Raw genomic sequence first — 17,561 nt, 5'->3', positions numbered from 1 at the left:
AGAGGCTTCCAAAACCATGTCTGGTCCAAAACATTTTGTATATTACTAACAGTTGCTGGTCTAACTGAAATACTTTAAAAACATTTCTAGAAAGGTACTGACCACTGACAAAAGTAATACTGCTACCCTGGCCTGCCTTTTTGTAGAACAGTATTTTTAGGTTTGCAGGTGGGTTTTTTTGTTGTTGTTGTTTTGTTTTGTTGTTTTGTTTTTGTTTTGTTTTAATAAAAGCTGTTCTAGTGTTCTAAGAATTATGAAAATGCTAAATGGCTTTCCCCATCTCCCAGAAAGCAACACTGAGTCTTTGCTGACCATAACATGTTAGCCTTTGGGGCAGCTTCTTGTGTGTTCAGAGTAGGCAGATGTATTAGAACATGTGGTTTGTAGCTGAAAAGTAATAATTACAGTTGGTTTATCCGGAGCAAATGACCAACTACTTCTTTAGAGGTATAGCTAATAGAAAGATCTTCAACTAAAAATAAAATAACAAAATATACAATTAAATGCACTAGGTATCTGAACATGAGCATTTCCTGCTTCTGGCATCAGTGTTCTGACAAAAAATGTACAGATTTAGAATTGGGTATCCTTGAATTGATTCAGGCTGTGCTCAAACTTGCACATAGATGTGTCATCAGAAATGCAGCAATTCTTGGAAGCTCAAGTATTTATGTAACTGCTTACATGGAGCAGTGATAGCAGGAGAGTATTTTATGTCTTCTGATGTCCCTCATATGTCCATCTTAATGTGTATCTTTTATTTCATCTTAGCAACTGGGGGGAAAAGTAATGAAAAATATTTTAATTTACAGATAACTCAAATTCAGGTGACATGATGAGAACAAACAGTAAAAACCTTCAGTTGCCCTTTTCCTTAGAAATATTCTGTAACAAGTTGACTTTAGCTGTATTCCCACCTTGGACAAACACCCACCACAAAATCTTAGTCATTTTGACTGTCCTACTGAGAACGCAGTTTCATTCACACCCTTCATATTCTTACAGAAAACACTGCTCCTTTTGCTATTCCTTTTCATTTAATGCACTTTTTCACCTGTCACGCATGTAAGAAGAATGGCATTATCACTGAATGAGGTATTGAGAAACATTCTTTGAATACAAAGGCTGAGTATATTTTAATGGGTACTGCAGTATCAAGTGCCTCTGTTGATTCATCTTCTAAAAGATTATTTCAGCTGCATAAAACAAATCATAGTATTCAACATTCCCTGCTTGTATGAGGATTACAATGAACAAGTGAATTAAAGGTAAAAAGCTCAATGCACCTCTTACCATGCAGCCAAGAAAGTGTTATGTCTTTGGCCATAATAGTGAAATTTGCATTTATGAAGTGCTTTCTGAGTTCAGCTTAACATTTCTAAGCAATGTTTGTAATTTGGTTTTGTTTTTCAGAGTAATAGGCATTGGGAAGGAATAGATAATGAAGTGTCTACCCATTTCTAACTGGCTGACCCAGCTTGGTCTTGCAGAATATTGCACACTCTTTGAACGATATGATGGTATAGAGGTGAGAATTGTCATTTTACAATAAAATTATTGAGAAAATATTAAGTAAGGTCTTTAAAGCTACTAAAAAACCCAATCAAAATGTGTCTATAAGTTTCCACCGTGTTACCCTGAGCATCTGCTGTTCAGTACTGGAGTTAACAACAATTTGTGTTCCTTCCAACAAACTTTTTGCTGAAGTTTGAGGAGCAGGCATATTGCATTTGTAGTCCTTTTTGGTTTTTTCTTGGAGGATGATTTTGGGATTTGGGCGAAGCATGTTGGGTCTTTGAGAAAAGCAGAGAAAAGCAGTGGGACCCTCTGTCACTGTTGCCAAAGCTGAAAAATCCTTTCTACTGAAATGTGAATTCAATATTAGTACCAACTTTTGCATTTGCACAAACCTAGAAAGGAATAAATTAGAAGTAAGAATTATGCAACTTTCTACTTTCATGTCATTAATTACATACGAGTTATCATTTGAGAAAGAATATTGCATTCTCAGGCATGACTGAAGTTCTCCAAGTGAGAACTTTTATTTCTTTTAAAACAGTGTTAGCTAGTGACTTAAGAAATTGAGGCTTTCAGTAATTTGAGCACAATTCACTCTAAAGCAAATAATGTCAGGCTTTAGAAGTGGTTTTTGTTTGAAAGATTTTTAAATTACTGTTTCAGAAATAGTGCTTCTGAATTCTTAAAATTCTGTGTCAATTGTCTTAATATTTACACAGTGAATCAATCTCATTTTGATTCATTGGGGTCTGAATTGTAAATCTCCATTAGAAAATGCCACTTTCAGGAACATGACTTGCTAGTAACAAAATACTGTACATTCTACGTACCTCTCTTTATCTTATTTACACTGAAAATACAGAACAGTAAAAATATACAGAAATAAATTTTGATATATATTTTTATTTGCTCTGAAAGTTTTCATCATCAAATGAAGCTTTGTACCTACTTATAAATCAACATCAAATTGTAATTCTGTACTGCCTTATAAATAATGTCCAGATTCATTCAGCAGCTTATTTTGAAAGTGAAATAGTAATGAGTTTTCAGAGAGAGAGTGGTTTAAAAGAGAACAGGTTTGATTACTCAAATGCATTATATGGAAATTCTTGTTCTTCAAAAGTGTGTCACAACTCAGGTTATCTATTATTACAGTGAATATCCTCTTCATTATACAAAACATTCCTTTCCAAAATCATTATTGCTATCAGTTCATGCTGAGATTTATCTTCCTTCATTAAGTGCAACTAGCATACTAGCACTTTAGGGGATTTTTTTTCTTCTTCTTTTTTTACTCAAAGGAATGATAGTTTTTTAGGAACTCTCCAGCTAAGCTGACCAGATTTGTTTTGGGGGAAAAAAAATGAGAAACAAAGGATTAATGTTTTGAAAGAAAAATACCTCATTCCTTCAATGACATACTTTATCATGACAAGGGGACTTCATATAAAATATAAATATACTTACATTTGGTCTTATGTAACTTATGGTACCAGAAACAGCAAACATATCTGAAAGACACTTGAATTCTCCTGTATTAATAGTATAATTAATAGTATAACTTTCCTTATTCTGGCATTTTCTACAGGATTTATTCCACCTTACAGAAGTTGATCTTAGAAAACTGGGAATTGAAAATCAAGGTCACCGAACACACCTCATCTCCAATATCCTGCTGCTTCAGGAGGTGAAACAAAAGAGAGGTAAGATTTCCATGTTTCCTCGCAAAGACCAAGGAATGAGCTAAGGCAACCCAAGCTTCTCTGTCACAAAGGATGATAAACAAATACACTGATTCAGCCTGGGACACTGCTGTGAGTACAGATCACTGTGGGACTTTACACAGACAATAAGAGGAATTGTTAAACATTAGTTTAAAAGAAAACAAACATTCATATTTTGGCATAGATTTACAAAATAATATACCCTGTATTTTTTATAAAAGTTGCCATTTAGAAAAGGCTTCACTTTTATTTCAGTTTCTATTGCTCTCACAGTCGTCTTCTCAACAGAACACTGTAATGTTAACATACCATAATTGACGGAAGTCTGTGTCACAAATATCTTCCTCATTTGGAAAGATGATATCAGAAGGTCTAAACCAAACTAATTTGTGTACATCCCACCTCATCCCTACTGAGGAGAGGATGAGTGCTTGCACAGCTCTGACCCTTCTTTTCCATTAGGGACTTTGCTGTGAATTAAGACTTGATCACTGCATCGTTTGTTTTTTTATCAACTCAGTATCAAAATTCAATTCAAATTAACGAGTTGGAACAAACCCTGTAAGACATTCTAGTCTGAGTGGAAGGACATAGTAAGAAGTTATTCAACTATGACTTGTTGTACTGGGTATTTTGAGAATTATTCAAAAGATACTGAGATACATGGATTATGCATTCTGTCCAGTAATTCTTCACTGCCCAAGGCTTTTAAAAATTTAATGTTTAGCAGTTAGTTATAATCAGTCCTGCTTCTGCATTCTCTTGGTCAAGGTAAGACACTTGCACCATGTGTAGAAATTGCTTATTCATAAGATGCGTTTAGCTACTGAAGTTTTCAGAAGGAACTAGAATGATTTTGTACAAGTAGGTCACTGTATCTCCTCAATGTTTTCAGAAAAGTTCGGTGTTAATTTAACAATTACACAACTTCTATGGCTCATAGGTTTGACTTTCTTAAAATATGTAAGTATAAGGATGTAAATATGACATTTTTGTAACTGCTACTGTGAACAGATTAGGAAATTATTTCAGTTGATGACTGCAGTGAAACTGGATGTGTTTCAATTGGTATCTGTTTTCATGTGTTTTGTAATCTTTTCCGGTACTGAAGTGTGGAATGTATTACAGTTGTCAATGTAGCACTGTTTTTCAGAGGAAAATTACACTTTTCAACCATGTCATTGGCATGGTAAACTGATTTCTAGATAGCTATGCAACATTTCATTCAACTCACCAGAATGTTCCAGCTCATGATTGTTCAGCTTCATATGTTGTGCCTACATAAAATCTTGAGGTATTGCTGATGACTTCTGTGAATATGAATTTGAGTAGAAAAAAAATCTTTCTAAAAGGGGGGAGGGAGGGTGCACAGGGGTTGTGGGTTGGTTGGTTGGTTGGGGTTTTTTTCTGTCCTTCAGACACAGATTTTGCCAAGTGACAGCATGATGCCTTTTCGGTTTTGGGGGTTTTTTTTTTCCTTTTTGTCAGTTAATTGTTAGACCTCTTTAAGCTAAATTCTAGCAAAAGTAGTGCTGGTTCATATTTTTATGGGCATCTATCTTGAGCAGCGTTTGTATTCACTGTTGGGTTTTGGCTTATGATAATTAAATGTATAATTGAATTGCATGCTTGAAAAAAATACAGACACATTGATCTCCAAGTTCTATTTACACTAGGATATTTACATCCTCAATAGCTTTGCCTGTGGTATTAAGTATTTCTGGGAAGGTTGAAAACAGATCAGTTCAGTCAGTCATACAGGGGTGCAGACTGGTTTGTTTTCACAGTAGGGACTAATGGTTGTTATCTGCTCTCCAGCCTATTATGACACGGTTTTGTTTTGTGTCTGTATTTAACAGACTGCTGTGTCTAGGAGCAAAGTGCCTAATCAGTTACACTGAAATGCTTGTTTTCCAGCACTGAGCTTTACTGTAGTCAGACATTAGAGAAAACTTCTAAAATTTTCTATTCTATTATATTAATGCAAATTTCCTACTGATTTACTTAGTGTATTGAAGCAAAGGCTATCTTACTCTGTTTTCTGTTATTTTGAGCTTTAAACAACAGCATTGTATTTGGTACTGGTTCAAAAGTTTCCAGAGGGTGCTTCAAGTGATAAGTCACATTAGTAAGCATTTGCACAGGGTTAAAAGTGACATTAAGTTTCGGGAGTATTTGTGAAAACATTTTCTATTTTCTAAAATATTATCTTGATTCTGAAACTACTTTGAACAGGACATGTCGCAGTACATTTGGATTCATCCTGTCTAACTCTAGCTACTTGGGCTGTTTCCACAGTAATTAATACCAAGACCTGTGCATTGACTTAATGCCCAGCAACATTCTAGAGCTGAAAGAAACATGTGCAAACGATCATGTATCTGTTGAATTAGGCAGAGTACACAATTACAAGTTCACTGGCTTGATGCTTTTAAGCCATCTTTACAGCAGCCAGTGATAGGGAAGTGAGTAGGACAACTGATTTTTGAGTGGCATTAGCTAATCAGTAGGAAAATAAATATTCAAAATTGTTACCCCACTTCAGCCCAGCAGAATAAATTTAATAGTGGAACAGTGATTTAAATAATGGGGCTCTGATATTTTTGATCTGTATCAGAAAATGTAAAGGCTGCTGTACTGCTGGCTCTTGATCTTAATCGAAGCTGAGTTTCCAAAATGCCCACCCTATGCAGTCTGTGTCCTTTTCATCTTCCCTTAGCTGCTTTTCCCCATCTCTCTAGCATTCTTTTAGTTGTCTGTAAAACTCCTGCAGCTGCATGGTGAACCCATTGGGAAATATGTCCAGCTGAAAAACAACCTTTTTTTTCCTCCCTTCTCTATCCACATCAAGTCCCCAAGCCAATTAATCCACTGTTCAGCTGCACAAATGCTCCCAAGAGCCTGAGTGGCTGGGGGAGACACAGCAGAGCTGAGTCCTTGTGGCTGAAACAGCCCTGCTGCCCAGCTGAAACCACAGCTGAAGGTGTTATGTGGGAGGCAAGTCACTTTCTGCTCCCTCTGCTATTGGAGAGAGAGAGATGAATTCAGCAGATAATTCAGTTCACTACCTTTTGTAGGTGTCTATATTTTTTGTGTTGATTTTAGAGGTATACTAGGATGGCTGACTTCCTGACAGATCTCTTAGCAAACACTGACAGCTAGTGGAATTAATTTAGGCCTAAAAGCTAAAACTGTGGCTTTTCTGGAATATTTAGCTCTTCTTTTGTGTGCAGCCTTACAAATGTCAAGAAAGCATTTGTTTCTTTCTCTCAATATTGATGATCTCCAATAATTGCTTAGGATTTATCACTGCCTTTAATTTCCTTGCAAATCAAAGTATACAAGTGGAAAAGTGTTTCCAGTTTCTGAAGATTTTCTATGTCCAAAATTGTTACCAGTTCTAAACATACTTCCTACCCCTGTTCCATTCCCAGGAGACTGTGTGGCCATGTAGAGACTAAGAGTTTCTCCAGGATCAGCCAGTGGCAAAGTAGATGTTGAGTGAAAACGTGAAAGAACACAGCAATCCATAGCAATGCTTGCCTAGAATACTTTTTCAGCCTCTAAGCATTTAATCTAACAAAACATTTCAAGAAGGTATGGATGGGAAGAGACATAAATATTAATTCCACAGTCTTTTTGCCTACATCTTGACTTATCTTTTGATGTGCGCTGTGGAATATCCCGGATCTTGACATCCTGCCATCTACACCAGTATCCATTCACGTACTCATCGCGTGCTGTGACTCCCTTGGGACGTACCTTTTGTTTTCTGTTCCAGGGAAGTTATCGGGGTGAGGCCTGCAACGTGCCTGGGTGTGTCACAGTGTGGAATCAAGATGCATTCTGAAATTGGGTACTGGCACTTCTAAGAAAAGCAAAAACTATGGGCTATGCTTCCAGGAATGCTCTCAGTGGCTATCTAGCACCTTTTTGAAATACTGGTGTGGCATCTTAGAGGAGTCAGGAAATTGCATAATCTCTTCTATAAAAAGTTTCTTGTGGTATGACAAAAATTGGTGACCAGTCAGGTGTAATCTGACTCCTGTATTACTCAAAAGGTCTTCCTTCTCTGAGCATGAGGCATTGCACTGTGTCTTGCAACTATGTGCTCAAGACACATCCTGAGAGCCAAAGCCCAGTGTTTGTAGGGCAGTGCTTCTGGAAGGAGCCAGGGCTTTCTCAGTATCCTCTAATACAACTAAAGCAAGATTTATGCTGTGTAGGACTGAACCAGTGTTATTTAATCATATTGTTTTATGTTTGTTGTATTTAATCTCATTTACCATAGTGTGCCACAGTCTGTAGGAGTGTGATTCTATTGATTTCTTATGACCTAGAGTAAATGAATGTCATGCTTCAAATGTGTTGAGGAAACCCACCATGATGTGACCAGCTCCTTCAGTCCAGTAGAAACGGTTCTATAGAGAGGGAAATGGAAACATATAAATGAGAAAGGCTGTTTTGATACAATGAAAAAAAGGCCTTGGGTATTGCTAGATGCAATATTTCTTTTTGTCCCTTTAGGGACATGAATTTAAATACAGTATTATATTTGAAAATTTAGTATCATTTGACTGTTAAAATATTTGTGTACATTTGCAGGTACTCATGGTGTATGTTTCTATACATCACTAGTTGAGTTATGAGTGGAAAGAAATAGAGAACCCTAACGGCTAAGTATTTTTTAAGGAGGTGTTCTAAGAGCTAGAACTCTGTTTTTCCAGTAATTTCTTTTACTGAGATGAATTCTAAATAATAGCATTTTATGGCCTCATGTGATTTCATTAACATCTTGGAGTGTTTTTCTCTGAGGGGCAAAAGGTATAAAGAAAATTTCCTTTTTGTCTAGTACAGGTTTTCTTATACACAGTGTTTTAATAGGATATAGGTTTAGATCTATTTTGATTTTTTTATCATACAAAGAAGGCCAACCTTGCTGCATTTAAATGAAATATATGCATTGGCATAATTTATTGTAGGTAAACATAAAATAATATGCCAGACATTAATTAGATTAAATGCAATTAACATTCCATAACATTCTGCTTTTAGATTTTGCATTTAAATCCTTAAATAATAGTTTCTGCCTATGTTGTGTTTCTTTTCATGCTGCAGTAGTATAAAGTTAAATATGAAGTGATTTCTTGTCGTTATGTGGAAGACCTAAGTTGTGTGGTGTTAAGAAGAAACCTGAGCAAGAACTACAGAACCTGAATTGTACTTGGGATAATATAAATAGAGAATTCCATCTTCAAAAAAGGTGTAAAACAACTGAGGCACTCTCATCTGTGCTTTTATTAGAGGACCACTATAGTTAGTATAAAGCCATGACTGGTTTGGCATTGTCAGCAAACATCTTGCCTTTGTCACTCTCAGATAAAGTCCTTCTGCACATTCTGGTGCTTTTGCTCTTTGAAACATTACAAATGCAGCCTCAGTGCTTTGGGCAGTGGTATGTAGTGTCAACCTGTCAGATTCCAACCTCATGCTAAAGTATGCTCGTAGCTTTGCCAACGGAGGGACAGGAAGCTGCTTTGAACACTTTAATCTGTTTGATAGAGGTGGCATTGCTACCTGTGTGGTCTGTTTTGCTCTTACCGAGAGACACGAGGATTTGGAGGTTTTTGCTTTCTCTGTTTGAGAAAGTCAGCAATGTAAAAGCTGTTGCAGAGTTGTTAACAAACACCCCTGACAGTACCATTTCAACTACTGAAAGTTCCAAATTTGCTTACTGGTGTTTTCTGGCCCTCTGTTTATCCTTGCCTCTACATCAGTTATGTTTGAAATGAAAAACATCTGTCACAGACAAAGAGCGGCTGGTAGTTCCCCTGTATTTGAGACTTTTTACAGAAACATGGAGAAACAGAAACTTGCAAGAAGTCTTAGATCCTGAGTAACAGTTCTACTGCTAAAACTGTTTCTACTGCTAAAACTGTTTCTACTGCTAAAAACAAAGAGAGGAAAACAGACCCTCTGGTAAAAGCAGACCCATAAAACCTTTCCAGTTTAAGGTATCATTTACCAAAACCAGTCAATAAAAGAAAACTGGATATATTTAGTGCCATTTTACCAGTGTATTTCAAATTTTTGAAACAGGTCTGTCTAATCAATGCCAGCACAAGCTGCTCCATGTGATTTTCAATACAAATTGAAAGAGGGGGAAAGGGACACAGCATGTTATTGCCACAGAGTCCATGTGATTTTTTTTTTAATAGTTTTTAAAAATACTAATTATTTTTTGTTCAAAATGATAGTTTTCTTGTATTATATCTGACAATGGCTGAGTTTGTGTAACTCTGTTCAAACTCTCTTGCTGTACTACAACATTGTTTGCAGAATGATCAGCTGCGGGATGTGTCTGCTTGCAAGCTTTTCTGAGGCTGGGGATTGCGAGGTTTCTGAACACCAGTTCATAACAGATACCTCTTTGGGACTTTCTGAAGGGGCCTTGTGTCTCCAGACCTAAGACAGATCAAATAGCAAGAGATGATGGTAGTTTTATTATGCAGGTCTGGATAGGTGCTGACTAAACTTGCGTGTTTCAGCTGGCAGCCAGGGAGGTCATTAGAAACACAGTTGCCCATAGCTCATAGTTTTCAAAATAAATATTGTCAGAGGAGGTGCCAGCAGGTGCTGGAGTATTTTTCAATTCATATTGTCATTTTTATTTGCCCTGATGTCTTTGACTAACTTGAAAATTACCAGCAAATAAACTTAATTTCCTAGCCAACAGCTATGATCGTTACTTTTTCTCTGTGGCATCTGTGGGAGTTGAGGCTTGAGTGTAGCATTTTGTTTCTTTCGGTCCTTTTTCTTCTAAGACTAATCCATGGTAGCAACTTGCTTTGATTTTTGTTAATCAGGGAATCTACAAGAACTGCTGTGTGAGCAATCCACACATGCCATGTCCTCATTGTGTGTAGTTATTTCTGCATTTTATCACTGCAGCTGCAGAACAGTGCTTTTGGAATAAACGTGTTTTCTCCTGGTTATTTGAGGAAGACTGGAATTCTGACATTTGAGGACAAATTGAAAACTTCCAGTGGATCCACTTCTTGTGTCCCATTATTTTCTTTGTTTCTGTAAGCCAAGCACATTTAAAAATGGTGTCAAGAACTGGCAAGTACTCTTATGCCAACTCTTGGCATAATTGAGGCATGCAAGCTATGGCAGCACAGGTCTTGGGACCTCTGTCCCTGTTGTGTTCCTCCTCACTTATATGTTCAGTTAGCTGCTTTTTTGGGTGTCTTTGCAGGTGAAAAGATGTACCTGTACGTACTCCCCTCCTTCAGAAGGCAGAAGCCAAGGGTGGCCATGGAAAGCCCTAGCGATGTGTGGCCAGCAATGGCCAGCACACTGCTGCTCTCTCAGCAGTGAAACACAGACAGCATGTTGCCATACAGGTAAACACATGGCTCAGGGATATGGCACATGGAATGCTGATTAGCTGGGCTTGACAGAGGTGCTGTGCTCCTTTCAGGACATTGATACTTCCAGACTTCATCCCACAGCTCAGTGAACTCACTTCCAAAGTAGATAGAAACTATGAAAACAACAAAATCTTTGCAATGGGGAATCCAATCTAGTTTAATCTGGAGTAACAACCAGTGGAACTATTGTAGGCAGTCCTGTGATTTTTTCCTTCTTGCATCCTGCAGGCAAATTCTCTTTAACAGCTTTGCATCAAGTATGTGCAAGGATGGATTGTGTAAATTGTCAAACGTGAAGACAAAGACCAGTTTTAAATTTCACCTGAAGACAAAATAAAACTTTAGGAAAAGAATGTAATGACTCACGCAAGTTAAGAGTAATCACTGTTTAGGCAGGGCTGCCCAGCTACAATCCCATTACTTAGCACGTAGTCATGCTACTAAGGAAGTTACTGCCCCTTTTCTGGTTCTTAGTCATAAAAAAAATGACAAGCATGACACTATTTCCTATGTAGCTACGGTGCCTAAAAATTTCCTGAGTGATTAGAATCAGCCCATAGAGACCATCTTGTGTGCTAATGGATCAGAGTCTTTGGTATGGTGTGGAATGTCTTTTACCTGAACTGTGGAACATGCGGTTTAGATGGAGAAGCAAGACATTTTCCTTTATGCAATGAGGAAAATAGTAGTTTGCACTTCTGTAACATCTTCCACTTGATAAGCTGATAGAGTACTATACAGTCTTCCTTGTGAAAAGTAACTACCACTGTGATGTATGTTACAAAAATGTTAGTATGTCATACAGGAAATAGGTGGTTCAGAATACGAGAACTGAATGTGGAATCTAGGTATCTCAACTCCTCTTTCTGAATTCTCACCCTAATGCCATTTTTCCTGCATTGGATATATTGGTGAGGCATTTTGGTGTCCAACATGAGATCACATAGTGTTCTTTGGTTCCTTTCCCCTCCCTCTGTTCCTTCCTTCCCTCTCTCAAGTATAATTTGAAGAAAGATTGAGTGGAATATTCTGTTGCTACTCATGCCAGTGAAGTTCTGGAATCTGTCACTGTGCCTGAAATGCTTCTGGTACCTCTCTATCCTCAATACTTTTCACAACCAGCAAGAGAAATGCAGAGTACCTTTAGCTAGTCAAGATTTGGTAGTTTTCCTAGTTTATCAGTAGCTCAAATGACAAAGCATTTAGGGAAAACAATTGACAATAGAACAGAGTGAGGTGTTGGCGTGCGTGTAAGCCTTGTTTTATGTGAAATTAGTTTCAATTTAGATGTTAACTTAAAGGGTCTGTTCAGTGTCAACAGCATGCTATAGTTTTTTTGTACTTTATGGAGAGAAAAATATAGAAGTCTGTCTCTCAGCATGCCACAAGTAGTCACTTACATTCCAGCACCAGTGAATAGATCTTTTTGGAGGCTGTTGTCATTCACATTTACATCAACTTTCCTGTTTTGGAAGTTGTAAAGTGTACATGGCAACACCAACACTGATAATGCTTCCCTACTACTCATGCCTGCCTTAAGGAACTGATGTTGCTATGGGAAGGGGAACACCACTCAAAAATGCTACTGTGAGCTTCCTTTACCTTAGTGTACTCAATAAATTTAATTTTCTAATCTTCTGTCTCTGTCCCTGCCTGACTATTGGAGCACTACTCTCTTTATTTTCCTTTCTCTTATTTTACACTAAACTTCATTTTACTTAAGCTTTCTTAAGCAAAGATTCTACGTGTATCTATGAAAATTCCTAGACTTTCCCAAGGATTTTCATCTCCAAATACCTACTTCAGCAACTTATGTGATGGCTAAAGAATCTTGTCTTGATCAGCTAAATGTTTCTTATACTCTACCTACACTTCAAATGAAGGTCCAGTGTTTTGGGATATTTTTTTTTTCCTGGTTTGAATTGCTACATTAAATATATATATAAATTGCTGTGAGGTATTTCAGATAGCTGAGATTGCAAAATTTAGTTTTATGGACAATGCATAAAATGCCAAACTATAGAGAGGTAGATGTCCTAATTCTACCCAGTACTCAAAGATGTCACTGTGGTAAGACACCATGTGAAATTTTAATCCTGCTGCTGTCACTATTGGATGCTTGACTTGCTTAGCATAAGAACACCATAACTCCATTTAATTTTTATTGTTGGCTTGATAATATGCAGAGGTCCTGGAACACAAATCATCTGATCCTTAATTGAATTTATTATTTAGATATCTTAGGACCACAACTTCAGCAACATTAGGTAGTCAGGCTCTGAAGCAGACATATCAGAAGCAATTTATTTAAGTTAGTCCTGGTGAAAATGGAGAAAGGGAATGAAAAGAATTAAGGATCTCCCAAACCAGAACCACCACGCAACTAGTAGGTATCAAATATTTAATGTCAAAAATAATTAAATATTTAGTTAGGCAGGAAAGCATTTGCCTCTGGAAAGCTAATGCAACTCGGATAACAGGTTTGAAAAATGAAATCTTTTGAATTCTGATGCAATTGAAATTGGGGGGAAAAAAAATGGAATAACTGGTAAAACCAGAGAAATATTGGCCAGGTAGCCTGAAAGACTGAGCCAGCGGGAAAGAGACAAATAGCGTGTTAAACTGATTGAGACAGTGCTTTAAAAGTCAACTGAGCGTGCCTTGATTTGTATAAAAGCAAAAGCCCTGTGGCTGAGGCAATGGTACAGCTGAAGGTGCTTGAGGTAATTAGTTGAAAATGAAGGTTCTGTCTATAATTATCTCATTGTTTTGAAGGTAGACTTCACAAGGGGAGGGTAAGTGACCATCTGTTCTGTCAGTAGCTTCCGATTCTGTACAGCTATTTGACCCTTTGTTATAGGAGATGCGTTTTATCCCACCAACCTGTTGCACAAATAACTTCACGCGACTTGGTAGGATGAGGGGGGCGTCTACCAACGCAAGTAAATTGTGTGTGTCAAGTACGTGATAGTCTCTGAATCGTCCGTGAGCAGGTTGCGTTTAGCAAACTCAAATTTTGCCGTAGTGCTAATTTGAGAGACGAAATTACGGAGGCCAAATTGTTAAATCTATGGGAAGGGGTATGGGGAGGTCAGGCCTGGGGGGTGCGCCGGGGGCTCGGCGCGGCTCAGGCGGAGCGGCCCGGAGGCTGTGGCCGCAGCCGTAACCCCGCGGGGTCCGGAGCCGCCTCCCGGCGCAGGTGAGGGCCCCGCCAGGGGCTCGTGTGGCGGGCGAGGCACGGGGCCGGGGCCGGGCTGTGGCGGACCGGGCAGCGAGCGATAAGGCGCTCGTAGGAGGCTCCGGCTGAGTCACTCTGAAGTAATCGCGAACTGCGCTTCTTTGGGGCGGGCTGGTGCTGGCTCCGCGCCGGCTCTACCGTGGCACGGCCGGACCCTGGGCTCTCCCGAGAGCGTCCCGGTTCATTTCCTGGCAGCGCTCCTTGCGGGTCCGGCCTCCGGCCGCCCCTCCCAGCTGCCCCCTCCGGCTCCGCGGCCCCGGGGGAGGAGCCCGGGCGGGACTCGGTGCCGGGCGATCGCTTCGCCGGGACGGACGCTCCGGCCCGTCCGCAGAAAGCCTGGGGAGAAGCGGCGGTGATCACAGAGCGGTAACTGCGGGGACAGCGTTGAGCTCTCGGGCAGGGAATGCGGAGCTGGTTTTGTGTGTGAGTGTGTGCGGGTGTCCCTGCGTCCCCACACCGCTGTCGGGGCCGCGGGAGCGGGGCGAGCGCTGCCCCTGCCCGGGCTGGCCTGCGGGCGGCTGGAAACGCCAGAGCTGTGACAGTGGCGACCCGGACGGTGGATCCGAGTGCTTAGGCTTTGTGGGAACTGATCCCATGGAAATCTGCTAAATGAGTATAAAACACTGGCGCCTGCTCGAGATAGCGAGATACTTCTCCGAGCAGAGAGAAGAGACTCTGTGTCTTTTTGTAATGTTTCCCTTCTGAAGAGGAGAGGACGCAAAAGCACTTCATTCAGTCCGAATTTGTGATTTCTGAAAGGCGTTTTTGGTTTGAAATAATAATGCTGAAAAGGTTAAAAGGTTTTTCAGTTAAAGTGCGTTTGGGGGGGGGGGTTGTTTTTGGGGGTTTTTTTGGTGTGGGAGGGGTGTGGGGGTTTTGTTTGGTTTCTGTGTGTGTGGTTGTGGGGTTGTTTTTTGTTGTTGTTTGTTTGTTTTGTTTTTTGTTAGGGGTTTTTTTTGTTGTTTTTTTTGGGGGGAAACAGAGGGGCAGTCAAAATAAATTGCTTCCTTTACCAGAGAAGGAACAAAAGGTTGTGTTTTTTAAGCATTGGCTAAAAAACACTTAGATTTGACTGTGACCTTGGTGAAGTTTTCTGTTTCTGCCAGCAAAATGGGGAGAGAAGGTTTATTTCAAGTCAAGGCTTCATATTGTTCAGGATTACTGAGTTAACTGATTGGGCACTTACATTTCAAAGATAATTTCATGGCCAAATGAAGAAAGATGTGCTTATTATGGAATCATCTTCAGCAATCACTTTTTCCTGGCATTTTTATAGATATTAAGGCATTCTACGTGTGCAAATTCACCAAGAGAAGTATGGGGATTATCTGTTTCTCTCATTTTGAAAAAAAACCCAAAAAATTAAAGATAATTTATCCTGGCCTGTGTGTTTTCTGTTGTGTGAGAATAATAGTTAAAAATAACATTTTAAATACGCTGACCAATTACAGCCCAAGGATGTATTGGGGGGAGGGTGAAAATTGTGTGGCATATATAAAGAGAGAGAAGGAGAGCACGAGCATTGTGATAGCACTTCAAGACCCTTTGGAAGCACTGACCTGACTAATCTTGTGGGGATGTTTGATGTTTGACAGACTCATGTTTTTTTCTGATAGTAGCCTAAAGCCTTTGAACTAGTGCATATGCTTTCTCAATCTCTGTCTCTGTATCATAACAGGCTGTAGGTTCTTGAACTTTAATATTCTTCTCAAAGTTCTATGACATGTTTGTTAGAGAAGCTACTGCATCGGTTTTTCATAACAAAAGCAGAAAACAGAGGTTGCAGAAAGCTGCTTCTAAGCCATTTTGGGGAGCAGAAGTCCTTTCTTTTTTATTACAACTATGAAGAATACTACACTGCTTCTAGGGAGCCAACATGAAATCCACATTGAATTTATACAGTTTTTTTTTTAATACTGGCTACAGTTTTGATTATATTTATTCCTATAATATCTTAACTTTAGAGGCTTTAAGTCATGCTTTTTCTCTTTTTCTCTTACTGCACACACAAAATTTTAAAAATCTAGGGAGATTCATCTGCCTTTTTGTCCTGAACTTGATTTTCTTTATCATTAAGGATGTTCACTTTCTTTTTTTTCTGTGCACATCTGCATAGTGCATGCAAATATGCCGGGTAACTTAGCAGGGAGAAGAGAATAATGGATCTTCCACTTGTTGAAATTTATTGTTGTCAGTTTCAAGGGAGGCAGGGGAGATGGGTGGGAGAAATTTGTGGGGAGATTTGATGTGGCAAAAGTAAGTAGAATTTTCACAAAAGTTGATTTCATCTTTTAAATACCTGAGAACACTCAGTCTTATTTTAAACCATGTTCAAGCCCTCTTAGCTTCATAGCGTATATAATGGTAAAGGTTGGTGATATGATAACACCAGGTATAAACTGCCAGGGATTTTGATCTGAGAATCATCCAAATGCCAGATCAAAAAGACTGTGAGAGAAATGTGGGTCTTTTTTTGTCCAAAACTGATTTAGATATAACTCTGAGTTTTGAAATAGCTTGAGAGTTTGATTTGGAATTCTTGCATTGTTATTCTGTTTCCTTTTATGAGGTTTCCACTGGCATGAGCATATACAGCCTTGGGCTGTTTGCTATGCCATTTATGCATCTCTGAGGCTGAACTGAAGACTTCCCTTTCCCTCACTTCTCTTCCTCCAATGTATTGAAACAACAAAGAGGAAGCCACTGCCATTGGTTGTGTTATGTGGTATGGAAGCGACATTTAATCCTACACCTGTGTCATTTGAATGAACCATCAGAACACTTCCTCAGACTATATGAACATCACGAGGACAAGCTGAGCCAGAAAATTTGGGTTACATCCCAAAGATGGCAGAAGCAAAAGGATATTTAGTATGTTGTTTTAGGGAAGTGAAAGTTATTTGTTTCAATGTTCATGGTTCTTTTTTATTTTAAGTAATGATGCGAAGAGACCAAACCCGAGCTGTTTAGACTTGCCCACCAGACACATATTTTGTTTTATGTCCAATCTCATACTGTTATCCTAAATGCCATGTTGATTTTAGATGCCTCTTCATTTGAATTTGCTCACCCTCATTCATAACAAAAAACTAGAACATGTCAGAAATTACCTGGAAACCTTTTATGCTTTCTAGTTCTCCGAATTCATAATGTGACTCCTGACAATTCCATTCCCATACAGTCTTCCAAATTACAAACTGAAGAAAGTGGCACTCTATGTTTAAATACAAATTCATTTACCATTTTTAACGTTATATTGGCACAAGTTCATGTTGTTTGCACCTAGTTAGGAGAAATTTGTGTGACTACCAAAGTGTTCTATTTTGTTAGTTGCTGCATTTTGACAAATAGGAATGTGTACAATTAAATTTCAGTTCCTTTTGAGCCATAGTTCTGTTACAATTTCTACCATTTCTGTTATTGCATAATGGCCAGTGCTCAAAGCCCACTATCTCTTAGGGAGTAAAATTTTCGGGGTTTCTATCTCTACTAAAGTCAAACATTCTTTGGATCATGTACTGAAGTATTTGAGACATTCCAGAGTCTTCAGCTGAAGAGGCTCCCACTTTCCAGTGTTTATATTCAATACAAGAAAACTGGATGGATAGTTTGGCAGGACTTTTGTTACTAAGCTGATTGTTGTAGTTC

The 17,561-nt window shown here is 38.8% G+C and overlaps 1 protein-coding gene across 7 annotated transcripts in view; it reads left to right on the top strand.

Moving 5' to 3' along the window:
• BCAR3 (BCAR3 adaptor protein, NSP family member) overlaps positions 1 to 17,561 on the top strand; it is an 85,384-nt gene that overhangs the window by 16,174 nt on the left and 51,649 nt on the right. For 4 of the 7 annotated variants that reach the window (XM_040072822.2, XM_040072821.2, XM_040072820.2 and 1 more), the window contains 2 exons: positions 1,414 to 1,528; positions 3,107 to 3,221. In XM_040072822.2, coding sequence (XP_039928756.1) covers positions 1,442 to 1,528; positions 3,107 to 3,221 — 202 coding nt within the window. In that variant the 5' untranslated portion in view covers positions 1,414 to 1,441. Of the gene's footprint in view, positions 1 to 1,413; positions 1,529 to 3,106; positions 3,222 to 10,500; positions 10,649 to 14,170; positions 14,280 to 14,315; positions 14,337 to 17,561 lie in introns of those variants that run through there. The other 3 variants (XM_040072825.2, XM_040072826.2, XM_040072827.2) reach the window with 3 other exon arrangements.

Source organism: Hirundo rustica, chromosome 9 (genome assembly GCF_015227805.2).
Source record: "Hirundo rustica isolate bHirRus1 chromosome 9, bHirRus1.pri.v3, whole genome shotgun sequence".
NCBI lineage: Eukaryota > Metazoa > Chordata > Aves > Passeriformes > Hirundinidae > Hirundo > Hirundo rustica.
This window is presented reverse-complemented; position numbering and strand designations above follow the sequence as displayed.